General features: G+C 38.8%; 1 protein-coding gene across 3 annotated transcripts in view; it reads left to right on the top strand.

The window, feature by feature from the left end:
- abcc12 (ATP-binding cassette, sub-family C (CFTR/MRP), member 12) overlaps positions 1-13,332 on the top strand; it is a 123,816-nt gene that overhangs the window by 79,173 nt on the left and 31,311 nt on the right. For all 3 annotated transcript variants that reach the window (XM_043706923.1, XM_043706921.1, XM_043706922.1), the window contains 4 exons: positions 55-144; positions 1,269-1,372; positions 4,402-4,602; positions 11,206-11,432. In XM_043706923.1, the coding sequence (XP_043562858.1) occupies positions 55-144; positions 1,269-1,372; positions 4,402-4,602; positions 11,206-11,432 (622 nt within the window). The remainder of the gene's footprint in view (positions 1-54; positions 145-1,268; positions 1,373-4,401; positions 4,603-11,205; positions 11,433-13,332) is intronic.

Raw genomic sequence — 13,332 nt, 5'->3', positions numbered from 1 at the left:
TTGCATAGCATTGACTAGTGGAATAATAATTGAATCGTGAATTTACTTGTACAGCACAAAAAGAGCAACTTACAAAAGAAGAGGAGAACCGATCAGGCTCAGTACCGGGAAAAACATACCACCATTATATTATGGCAGGGGGAGGTAAGAAGATTCCCATCCCTTTTGATTATACCTATCCATGAGGCTGTTTTCTACTCTAGCTGAGCTGTAACAAGAATGACAGATTTTATTTTAAAGGCTACTATCATCCCCAAGGATTTCACCACAGTTATACTTTACAGCACACAGCTGTTGCTATTCTCTACTCAGACCACACAACCTGACAAATATGAGCTTGCCAACCATTTTAGATGCTGTCACAGTTTTGAAACTAATTGTCTAAAATATCAATCTATTCAATTTGACCACGCATATGCCATAAATAATATAGAGCCTAACAGAGTTTACCCTGCCCTAGTTATTATTACTCACACAATTTAAAAGTCCCATGATGATTTGTCATGGTGATTTGAATCCTTGCTGAATGATGCTGAAGCAGATGTCTCATATTAACACATTAGCTTAAAACATCCAGCCCATCGGTGAGCCGAATTGTTAAATGACGTTTGTTTCCTAAAATATAACCAGAGAAGGATTCACCATTAGGTGTTTGATAATTTGTATTTAAAATTGCCAGTACTTTGCCCAGAGCTAATATCTGACTGCAATCTGCTCTTCTCAGAGAATTTTGGATACACCTATCAGTATACTGTCCCAGCAATACATAACAATGTCAGATCATATCAATCATATAATTGATATTCTGAAGCAGGATCCTGCATCCAAAGTTATTTTGCCTCACTTTCCAAAATGCTTTCTGACCTTTGTGAAAGTAATATTTTCTATTTTTGTTTCAGAATTCCAGCATCTGCAACATTACATTTTTATGATATAAATATCTTGCAGTTTGTTTTTGTGTAGACAATGAATTTAGACTAATGTTCCTTATAAATTACACAAATTCTCTGTAGCTTTGTGCTTCACGTTCTTGAAATTAATATAAACTTGGGTGGTAATGTTTACTTTACACCCTTATTTTTCCACTCTGAGCATTCTATCTTGTCAATCTGGGTTGCAGCAATGACATGTTCATGTATGATTCATTGGCAACATATTTATCTTTCAGTGTTGATGTATAGTTTCATATTATTTTGATCTCTGTATTCTTTTTGATGTGAACTTCAGTAAATAATTAATTGAATTGATTGTTTTGATTTATTTTCTAGGATATATATTCTTTCTATTTGTTCTCTTTACATTCATCCTCATAATTGCCTCGACAACTTTTAGCGGATGGTGGTTAAGTTATTGGATAGAAGAGGGGGCTGGGGTAAGCTTCACTTTATACGACAAATGCAAGTGTTTTCTCTGAAATAAGGTGTACACACTATAAATGGGTAAAGGGCTTCCACTTTGTGTTTCAACAGGATGAGATAGGATTTTATTTAGGGTACTAAAAGTAAGATGATTGTGTCAGCACAATACCAGAACTCCAAATGTTAAATGACAAGGAGAGATTTTTTAAAAATCTAAAATTATTTTCCACATAATTTAGAATATTGGTGATTTTTTTCCCAAGTTTTTGAGATATTAAGGGGAACAGTTAGACTAGGTAGCAAGAAACTATTTCCGCTGTTCGGGAAGATTATGTGGAACATAAAACATAGGAGAAGGCTGTTAAAAAGGCAGTCAGTTTTTTTTAAAAAAATAGAAATAGATTCCACCCTAGCAAGGGATTTTGCAAAACCTTTATAAAACATTGGTTCGGTCTCAACTGGAAGTTGTAATCAGTTCTTGGCAACATACTTTAGGGACCATGTCAATGCCTTAGAGAGGATGCAGAAGTGAGTTACCAGAATGATATCAGTTTAATGGAGAGACTGGGAAAGATGTATTTGCTATTTTTAGAACAGAGGCATTAAGAGGAGATTTGACAGACATGTTTAAAATCATGAATGATTTTTATAGCATAAATAAGAAGAAGTTGTTTCCAATGACAGAAGGGTCAGTAACCAGAGAAAACAGATTCAATGAGATAATGAAGGGCAGCATGGTGACTCAGTGGTTAGCACGATGCCTCATAGTGCCAGAAACCTTGGTTGAATTCCACCCTTGAGCAACTGTCTGTGTGGAGACTGCACATTCCTTCCATATATGCATAGGTTTCCTCTGGCTGTTCTGATTTCCTCCCACAGTCCAAAGATGTGCAGGTTAGATGGATTGGCCATGCTAAATTGCCCATAGTATCCAGGGATATGCAGGCTAGGTGGATTAGCCACGGGAAATGCAGAGTTACAGGGTAAGGGTGGAGGGTGGGTCTGTTCAATGCTTTTAGGATGGTCGGTGTGGACTTAATGGGCTGAATAGCCTGCTTCTATATGGTAGAGATTCTATGATCTATGAAAAGTGCATGAAGCAAACAAAATTTACATAACAAGTTCTTGCATTGCCTGAAAGGATGAAGGAAGTAAATTCAATGTTAATTATAAAAAGGAAATTGGATAAAAATTGCTCTGAGGAAAGATCAAATAGTGTTGAGCTAATTCAATAGTTCTTTCCATGAACTGACACAGGGACAATGGACCAAATGGTCCTCACTTGCCCTGTGTCTTTTAACTTTTATTTACAATAAATAGAAAGAAATATAAATTTAAAATATACTTTACTAACTATACCACATCTAAAAAAAAAGTAATCTAATCTAATCTAATCACTAAAGAATTTCCAAATGATTCAGCAGTAATTTGTGCCATTGCATCTAAAGCAGACATAGTTGTTAATAATGCAGTTTGGAGAATAAATACAAATTTGGCAGTAAACAGCAGCCATGCAGCCAGAGGCAACGGTACTAATGATTGCCGCCTCACTGAATTCACATTCAGGATTATTTATACCAAAGGGATAGCCCAAAGGTTTCACATCAATAATTATATTTTCCAAAATTCATATTCAGTAGTTGTCAATTATTTGTGCATTTCCATATACAAAAGCCAGAGTTCTAGGTAATTAAAGTGAGAGAAATTCTAACAGGAGTAGGAACCTTATGTGCAAAGATCCCTTGGTCTGTTCTGTGTTGATTGTTAGATTGACAGTGAGTGATAAAATGCAGCTTACCACCTCACCCCTCCAACCCTCTCCCACCCATAACCCTACCCCCTGCACCATCTTATCTGCAATTCCCCCTACCCCCATCCCCAGTCCTGAAAAAGCATTATACTTGAAACGTTGAACTTCTCCACCTCGTGATGCTGCCTGGCTTGCTGTGCTCCTCCAGCCTCCTGCTTGTCTACAGAAGATGCATCTTCAGCAACCAGTGTGTTTCTGAGACAAAATGAAAACTAATTTAAATTTTACAAAAATACCAACAAAATAAACAATGCTTCCCTGGCACAACATTAATGATACCAAATTCATTAATAGTATAGGTAGAAGTTATGTTATCTTTCAGTGTCAAAGTCTGCTGTATTGGGACAGTAGGAGTAAGAATCTGAGATTGAAATCATCCCCAACCCTCTCTGGCTAAGAAAGAAAATTGTATTGGCAAGATGCTTCTTCCATCCATAATTTGCACTACTCCTTTTTTGATTTCAACTTGCTCTTGAGGAAGGATTGGTGAATCCTATGTGCCCCAAAGATCCACAAGTTCCAGCTCCTTTAATACTATTGCTAAGAATTTATTGTACTGAGTCATACATGAATTATACAATTCAGTATTGGAACAGTAATTCGACCAAGAAAAACTATTTCCTCCAGATGCTCCGGTTTCCTCCCACAATCCAAAGATGTGCAGGTTAGGTGAATTGAGAGAAAGTGAGGGCTGCAGATGCTGGAGATCAGAGCTGAAAATGTGCTGCTGGAAAAGCGCAGCAGGTCAGGCAGCATCCAAGGAACAGGAGAATCGACGTTTCGGGCATAAGCCTGAAGAGGGGCTTACGCCCGAAACGTCGATTCTCCTGTTCCTTGGATGCTGCCTGACCTGCTGCGCTTTTCCAGCAACACATTTTCAGGTTAGGTGAATTGGCCATGCTTAATTGCCCGTAGTGTTAGGTGAAGGGGTAAGTGTAGAGGAATGGATCTGGGTGGGTTGCTCTTCGAAGGGTCGGTGTGGATTTGTTGGGTCGATGGGCCTGTTTCCACACTGTAGGTAATCCAATCTAATCTAAATAACATTGGATATGATGTGATGAGCAATAGAGCACCTCTGAAGGGAAATTCACAAACTATTATGTTAAGACATCCCAATCTGCCCGACTGTTTGCCTGACGATTCAGCTATAAATGTGTAATTCCTAGACTGTTATGTGTTTTGTGTCTAAGGAACTAAGCTTTTGACAATCTTGTTTTGTATTTAATTATGTAGCCTGACTGTATTGCACAAAGGAACAATACCACGACAGTGGACTGCAGCAGCATCACCAATAATCCCCAGCTAGGATTCTACCAACTAATTTATGGGATGTCCATTGTTGTAATCATTGTTCTGAGTGTCATTAAGGGATTTGTTTTCACAAAGTTTACTTTGAAAGCTTCATCTTCATTACATGACGATGTATTCTACAAGGTAAGATGCATGTTTGATACAGGAATTTATAGATTTCAGTTATAAAGGTGAAATTAACTTTGACTTTAAATTAATATATTGACATATGCAGGGCGGACTTTTCACTGTTCCTGCAAGGTGGGATTGATTGCAATGTGCATTTAATTGAGTGGTAGGTTCCTGGGTCAGGAATCTGCTACCATCGTAATTATGTCTGCAGCCCATGGACAGTCTTTCTACCCTACTAGCAATTGAGGCTCTTAAGAGGCTTCCTGTTGCTGCTGGTATTAAGCTAGTGATGGGCAGGTGTGCTCAGCAAGTTGGAAATGACACAGAAATCAACAATTTCTGGTTTATTTGCTTTTGCGGTCCCAATGGGAGGGTGAAGCTAGGGTTGACTCTCATTTAAAGGCATTCAGTCCATGAACAACGGAGCTGATTTCAGGACCGGAGAAGCTGAAAGCCAACCCCTTGCCTTCACTGCCAACTCCCTCCCTGTAACTCCCTTCCTGCCATCACTCAATTGGTCTGAATCCATCCTGGACCCATCATTGTCATGTCAAGTGCCTGAATGACACAAGATTCAATGTGGCCCTTCCCGATAAAAGTTGATGGGTATAACAGCTGACACTCCTGGCACCTCCACAAGATTCTGTTTCAGTTTATTCTCTCAGGAAATATAAAACAGTAATAATCTTGATGCTAAAATACAACTGTAATGATTAAGTTATGTTTTAGGACATGTATCAGATATCCTTTTCACATATGGATTTACTTTCCTGCACCTGTTTCTATGCAGTAATTCCCAGTTCCAAATTAGTTATAGAGTCATAGAGATGTACAGCATGGAAACAGATCCTTTGGTCCAAATTGTCCATGCTGACCAGATATCCCAATGCAATCTAGTCCCACCTGCCAGCACCCGGCCCATATCCCACCAAACACTTCCTATTCATATACCCATCCAGATGCTTTTTAAATGTTGCAATTGTACCAACCTCCACCACTTCCTCTGGCAGCTCATTCCATACCTGTACCACCCTCTGTGTGAAAACGTTGCCCCTTAGGTCTCTTTTATATCCTTCCCCTCTCACCCTAAACCTATGCCCTCTAGTTCTGGACTCCCCCACCCCAGGGATAAGACCTTGTCTATTTACCCTATCCATGCCCCTCATGATTTTATAAGCCTCTATGAGGTCACCCCTCAGCATCCAACGATCCAGGGTAAACATCCCTAGCCTATTCAACCTCTCCCTACAGCTCAAATCCTTCAACCATGGCAACATCCTTGTAAATCTTTTCTGAACCCTTTCAAGTTTCACAACATCCTTCCGATAGGAAGGAGACCAGAATTGCACACACAAGTGGCCTAACCAATGTCCTATACAGCTGCAACATGTCCTCCCAACTCCTGTGCTCAATACTCTGACCAATAAAGGAAAGCATACCAAATGCCTTCTTCACTATCCTATCTATCTGCGACTCAAAGAGCTATGAACCTGCACTGCAAGGTCTCTTTGTTCAGCAATACTCCCTAGGACCTTACCATTAAGTGTATAAGTCCTGCTAAGACTTACTTTCCCAAAATGCAGCACCTCGCATTTATCTAATTGAACTCTATCTGCACTCCTCAGCCCATTGGCCCAACTGACCAAGATCCCATTGTAATCCAAGGTAATCTTCTTCACTGTCCACTACACCTCCAATTTTGGTATCATCTGCAAACTTACTAACTGTACCTCTTATGCTCCCATCCAAATCATTTATATAAATGATGAAATGTAGTGGACCCATCACTGATCCATGTGGCATACCACTGGTCACAGGCCTCCAGTCTGAAAAACAACTCTCCACCACCACCCTCTGTCTTCTACTTTTGAGCCAGTTCTGTATCCAAATGGCTAGTTCTCTCTGTATTCAATGAGATCTAACCTTGCTAACCAATCTCCCATAGGAAACCTTGTCGAATGCCTTACTGAAGTCCATGTATATCACATCTACCGCTCTGCCCTCATCAATCCTCTTTGTTACTTCTTCAAAAAACTCAATCAAGTTTGTGAGACATGATTTCTCATTTACAAAGCCATGTTGACTATCCCTAATCAGTCCTTGCCTTTCCAAATACATGTCCTTCAGGATTCCCTCCAACAACTTGCCCACCACTGACGTCAGGCTCACCGGTCTGTAGTTCCGTGGCTTGTCCTTACCAACTTTCTTAAATACTGGCACCGTATTAGCCAACCTCCAGTCTTCCGGCATCTCACCTGTGAATATCGATGACACAAATATCTCAGCAAGAGGCCCAGCAATCATTTCCCTAGCTTACCACAGAGTTGTAGGGTATACTTGATCAGGTCCTGGGGATTTATCCACTTTTATGCATTTCAAGATATCCAGCATTTCCTCCTCTGTAATATGGACATTTTTCAAGATGTCACCTCTGTCAGAATACCACACTTCACTTGAAAGTTGCACTTCTGTTCTTCAGTTTCCTGTCTGAAGAGTAAAGCCAACTGTAGAAACGTTGCAAAATAGGCTTGGAATTGTTTCAGAGCTCCTCACTGCTCACCTGAATATACTACTTAAATGAGATTTCCATTGATTTTCTGCCAAAGTTGCTGCATCTGAAAATATACCCCTGAGCAAATTCCTTATGTTATTGTCTTTAATATACCAGTATTTTAATTATGGGCATGTTCTGTCTTAACAAAACTGCTCTTTTTTCCTTAGAACAATTTCTGATACCTGATTGCATAAACTCCCATGCCTACTAAGTCTGGCAGATTAATTACTTGTCAGTTACTGCTTAGTTGTTTGCCAACACTTACATTAATATTATAAGATATGCACTTATCAAGACCTTGCACAATTGTGGATTCTTGAATGTAGCAGGCAGTTTCTTAACAAAGATATAGTTGTATTGAAATGTTTAGATAATTGTGGAAGTGTACAATTCCTATAATCTGTTTTAGTGTACAAGATCTTTTTACTCACATGCATGACTGATGGTCTGAATGCAAAAGTCCTCATTGGAACCTTGGAAGTCAGGTTTGATTTGTGACTCTATAACTAGATGCTACTTACCATTGTTATAGGAGGATGCCTTTTACAAGTATTGTAGTTCAGTGCAGTTCATGTCAAACCAAGGCAACACAGAGACAAGCAAAAGGATTCAATCAATGGTCACATTGATGTAAAATTTTACATCATGAATTTTGTTCTAGTGTATAATTACAATATGATGGACAGCTATAAGACTTGTATGATATTATTGTTTTGATATAGGGCAACATTTTTGCAGTCTTTGTAATTTGGTGTTACTCCTAACTTGATTATTACAATTGTTATAAAATCATACTTCACATAAAAAATATTTTATTTAATTATTGGGCTGAAAACCTCTGTTTTAAAGGCTGAAATAATCTTGCCGTAACTTGATGTAGCAGCTTTTAAGATGTTGTAAATTTACATGACTTTACCTCAGAAATTCCAAAGCCATTAAACTGCAGTCAGCCCCATCAGAATCAATCACACTTATGGAGTCTGAAGAGCCATCTTCTGATACGTAAAGCATCCAGACATCACCTGGGTACTCAACTAGATGAGGAAGAAACATTAGATGTAATCATCTCAGACAACAAACTCTGACTGAGAAAATAATTAATTCAGCCATAATCTAATGATGCAAAGCATTGACCCGGAATTCACTAGAGATGACACATTTAGATCATTGCACAGAGGTGATTATGAGACAAACCAACTAACCGTCTTCTGTGTTTAAGAAATTACTGGCCTCCAGACCAAAGAACATGAATTTTAAAAAAATGGTTCGAAAGGAGCAGGGCCTCAGAGTGAGCCATTCTCATTCACTCTCTGTCTATCCAGCTTGAAAGGTTGAGACCTGTCTGCTGTTCAACCATTCACATGCCACAGGTAGAGCTTTAAGAATCAACACAGAAACTACTAATGCCATAACACTGACATAAATCATCCATCAACATCCTTGAATTATCTCAATGCTGAATCCAGAGGGACCACAAACCCAGCTTGAAACCATTCATTATCAATTTACAAGATCTCTATACTTTCAACTCTTAATGGACTCAAAAAATTCTGCTTAAAATTCTCTTTTCCAAATGTATGGTGGAGGTGCCAGTGTTGGATTGGGGTGGACAATGTTAAGAAATCATACAACATCAGGTTATAGTAAAACAGATTTATTTGGAAGCACTAGCTTTCAGAGAACTGCTCCTTCACAGCTACCTGTTGAAGGAGCAGCACTCCAAAAGCTAGTGCTTCCAAATAAACCTGTTGGACCATAACCTGGTGTTGCGTGATTTTTAACTCCTATTTATAAGTTATTTGTGCATACACGGTAAACTTGGAGTGCCTATGTGTATGGAGGTCAGGGCATTTAAAATATTTTGTTTAGAATGGGCTAAATATAGCAAGTATCATTCTTTTTCCTTTTTAAATCTAAAGAAATCCTATCTGTGTGAAGGTACAGCATGCCAATTGTTGGATACTGAATGATTTGGCAAACATAACCTATTTAAACAAAAACACTTGTTGCAGTGAAATGAAGAGTGGCAAAAGAGTGGAGCCATTCTTCCTGTTCACATCTGTTTGTAATGCTGTCCTGGCTGACCTCCCATCATCTATAATAGGCTCATTCCTGATGAAGGGCTCCGGCCTGAAATGTTGATTTTCCTGCTCATCTGATGCTGCCTGACTTGCTGTGTTTTTCCAGCAACACACTCTCAACTCTGATCTCCAGCATCTGCCGACCTCACTGTCTCCATGTGGGTGGAGAGTCAATTGCTGCAGAGAAGCCCACTCAAACACTTCGGCTTTTTGTTTGAAAACCATCAAAGAAACCTGAGATTTCTATTCACATTTCCTTTTCCACAATTAGCTCTCTCCATTATAATATTTCTTCCTGTCATATGCCGAGATTCTCACTTCTTCCAAAAATATTAAGTACATGCCATCCAAGGTATACTAAATGTTAATAATGGCAGGATGTAATAGGGAAAAGTGACTTGTCAGCAATTTCTTTGCTAAAAATTGGTTTCAGAGCCAGCTCAGTCACTCCTGATCTTCACCTGAACAAAACAAATGAAGCTATAAATTTATTCATAGAGGCAACTTCATTTCTCTTCCTTCTGCAGGAAAGGTTCAAGTTACACTCTATTTATAGCACAGCAGAAACACAACCGCAAATTTGTAGGTATGCCTTGTCACTTGAGTTTTTGGATAGATGTGCTGAGGCTGGTGCTCAGATGTTAAAAGCCACTGTTCTCGATAAACAAATCTACTATATGTTAGGTCTCTACAGTGACAGACAGAAAGAAGAGAAAATCAATGCTCTGGTGCTTTTAGCCTGAGATATATCAGTGTGACAGCATTTTTAAGACCTTTTTGCTTTGTTCATCTGTTCTGAACAAGGAGGCAGAGTTAGAAAATACTACATGCCATTGTCTCTGAAAGAATTTCCAAAAGATATACATTCTTCAGTAAATTCAATTTCTTCATTTTACTGGTGCAATGTCTAGCACAACTTGAAACCTGATAGATGTTAAATGCAATCATCTGTTTTCAGCATTATCCATTGTACCCAAAATAAGTAAATACATATCCAATCTCTTGGAGATTATTGCTTGAATAAATACGCAAATTGTATTTTGTGATTTATCAGTTATTTGTATATTTTTGCCCAAGTGTTTCTACTAGTAATTAGTAAAATCTGTGTATTTGGTTATAATATCATAATATTTGACAGATTATGTAACTTGTGATACTGCTGTGCTAGTTAGGGAGATCATTCACCCTGCCACAGGATAGTTTTATTTTAGTGTATTAGCAACACTTGGGACATGGGTGCTCCCTGCCTCCCACTTTAGCAGTTGTTCCATTTTGTCAAGTTACAAATTCCCGAAAAGATCTAGGTACATGTGGTCTCAAGGAGAGATAAGACATGGGATGCTGGGGAGACAGAGATGAGAGAGTTAATGGTGAGGCTGAATTGCACAGGGGGACTAAGAGTGGAGAAGGGCGCTATCATGTGGTGCAGACCTTGGTGAGGTTGCCCAATATGGAAAGGTTGCCAGCCATACAGATGCACCCATCAACCTGAGACCTGTATAAAGATGCCTGACAGACATTCCCCACTCTAAAATTGAGGCGGGGGTTGCGGGGGGAAGCACACAGGATCAGTTGCCAATTTAAGATTGCAAAATGGAGGAAGAGTGGATGGATTGACTCAAGTCTTACCTGTCTCATCATAAAATTACAAACTGGTCAGGAAGGACAATGAGAAGGATGTCAGGGGAATTTTATGGAAACTTTGCAACCCACTGACAGAGGACTATAAAATTTTGCCCCCAGGTGTGAGGGGCTTGTGCACCCTGATATAAAATTCTGTTCTTTATAAAATGTGCTTCCAATTGGTTTCCCCGAGGATATAGAGCTAAATTTTTGAACAGAAGTGGGACTTACAATGCAGATGATAATCTTGTAAGACTTATTGAAAAGTAGTAGTATAAGCTTCACTTTATATTCACTTTGGTAATAACCACTTAATTTGGGAATTGTATTTCATTTATTTTCTTTTTTAAAAACAAGATTTTGCATAGTCCAATGAAATTCTTTGACACCACCCCACTTGGAAGGATCATTAACCGTTTTTCCAAGGACATGGATGAAATTGATGTGAGGCTACCATTTCAAGCCGAGAATTTTCTACAACAGGTGTTGATCGTGTTGTTCACGATAGCAACCTTGGCAGCAGTGTTTCCATACCTTCTCATCGCAGTTGTTATCATGGCTATAGTTTTTGTTATCATTTTCAAGTAAGTTCTATGTTTGTTAAATAGTTTCAATGTATTCAATAATGGAGCATTAAAAGCATTGGGATATTGATTTGCAACCTTGGCATAAATTCAATTCCTTAAGATTTGGTGTTTTTACTAACGTATTGAGGATTGAATTCAGTTCCATGTTAGAACTCCCAATATACAATCACTGTGGGAAGCTGTATACTAAGATCACAAAATCATAAAGTATACCCCATTGAGAACAACTTTTTCAAAAAGTTGTAGAGGGTAAATTTGAAATTCATGATCTCTTTGGGGAGATGTAAGTATCGCAACATATGATTAAATACAGCAGAGATGAAAATAAAAGGTGCAAATTGTGGGATTGCACAGATGAGAGCAAAGAGGAATATTTTAAGTTCTAGCTTGGAAAATCTACTCTACTAAGTACCTGAGATTTAAAATATTGATTCATCTTTTCTCCTTTCAGAAATAAGCAGTCTTGTTTGTTGCATATTTCTGGGTTTTTCTATCACTATTGTATCACCTTTTATATCATTGTCTGCTGAATATATTTGAGTAGCTCCATTTAATTCTTAATTTTTTGGTCTCACCGAAGTTCTGGAGAAACAGAATTTAATTGCACACATTTTTATCAGAGAAAACTGCATATGATGTTTTTTTCTCATATAAGTTCATTATGAAGATTATGCAACAAGGTGTTACCCTTGGCTTGGTAGTAATATGTTCACAACTGAGTCGTAAGAACTCCAAAGGCTTGAGTATGTGATCGAGGTTGGCATTATAATGTAATATTCAGGGGGTACTGCATTGTCAACAGTGTGTTCTTTCAGATGAAGCATTTAAACTAAATATTTAGTCCTCCCATTGAGGAGGACACAGAAAATTCCATGACATGTTTCATACAAACCACATTGGAGTCCACATGGTGTCTTGGTCAGCAGTACTAAAACCAAATTATCCAGTCGTTATATCATCAATCTGATCTGAGCTAATAGAAACATATAGCAGTTTGACTTGTCCGAGATTCTGAATGTTGGGGCTTGGATAGACAGATAGAAACTCTTCAGTTCTCTCACACAATTCCTTGACAAGCTGAATGATTATCCAGTTGAAAGGGAATGGAAGTAGTTGTACAAATATTTCGAAAGGCAATACCACATCAATCCCACTAAATTGCATCAACACAAGCCTTTAGGAGATGCTATCCAGTACAATAGACAAGGCAGTAAATGAAGCACTGTCTCCTTATTCAGACATGTAATCCTGGAAAAGCAAAATTTTACAAAACTTTTACAAATATATTAAGGACAAAAGGGTAACTAGGGAGAGAATAGGGCCCCTCAAAGATCAGCAAGGCGGCCTTTGTGTGGAGGCGCAGAAAATGGGGGAGATACTAAATGAATATTTTGCATCAGTATTTACTGTGGAAACGGACGTGGAAGATATAGACTGTAGGGAAATAGATGGTGACATATTGCAAAGTGTCCAGATTACAGAGGAGGAAGTGCTGGATGTCTTGAAACGGTTAAAGGTAGATAAATCCCCAGGACCAGATCAGGTGTACCCGAAAACGCTGTGGAAAGCTAGAGAAGTGATTGCTGAGCCTCTTGCTGAGATATTTATATCATCGATAGTCACAGGTGAGGTGCCGGAGGACTGGAGGTTGGCAAATGTGGTGCCACTGTTTAAGAAGGGTGGTAAAGACAAGCCAGGGAACTATAGACCGGTGAGCCTGACCTCGGTGGTGGGCAAGTTGTTGGAGGGAATCCTGAGGGACAGGATGTACATGTATTTGGAAAGGCAAGGACTGATTCGGGATAGTCAACATGGCTTTGTGCGTGGGAAAGCATGTCTCACAGACTTGATTGAGTTTTTTTGAAGGAGTAACAAAGAAGATTGATGGGGGCAGAGC

The sequence above is a fragment of the Chiloscyllium plagiosum genome, chromosome 17 (assembly GCF_004010195.1).
Source record: "Chiloscyllium plagiosum isolate BGI_BamShark_2017 chromosome 17, ASM401019v2, whole genome shotgun sequence".
Classification (NCBI taxonomy): Eukaryota; Metazoa; Chordata; class Chondrichthyes; order Orectolobiformes; family Hemiscylliidae; genus Chiloscyllium; species Chiloscyllium plagiosum.
The sequence above is the reverse complement of the archived record's forward strand: the minus strand, read 5'-3'. Positions and strand labels throughout refer to the sequence as shown.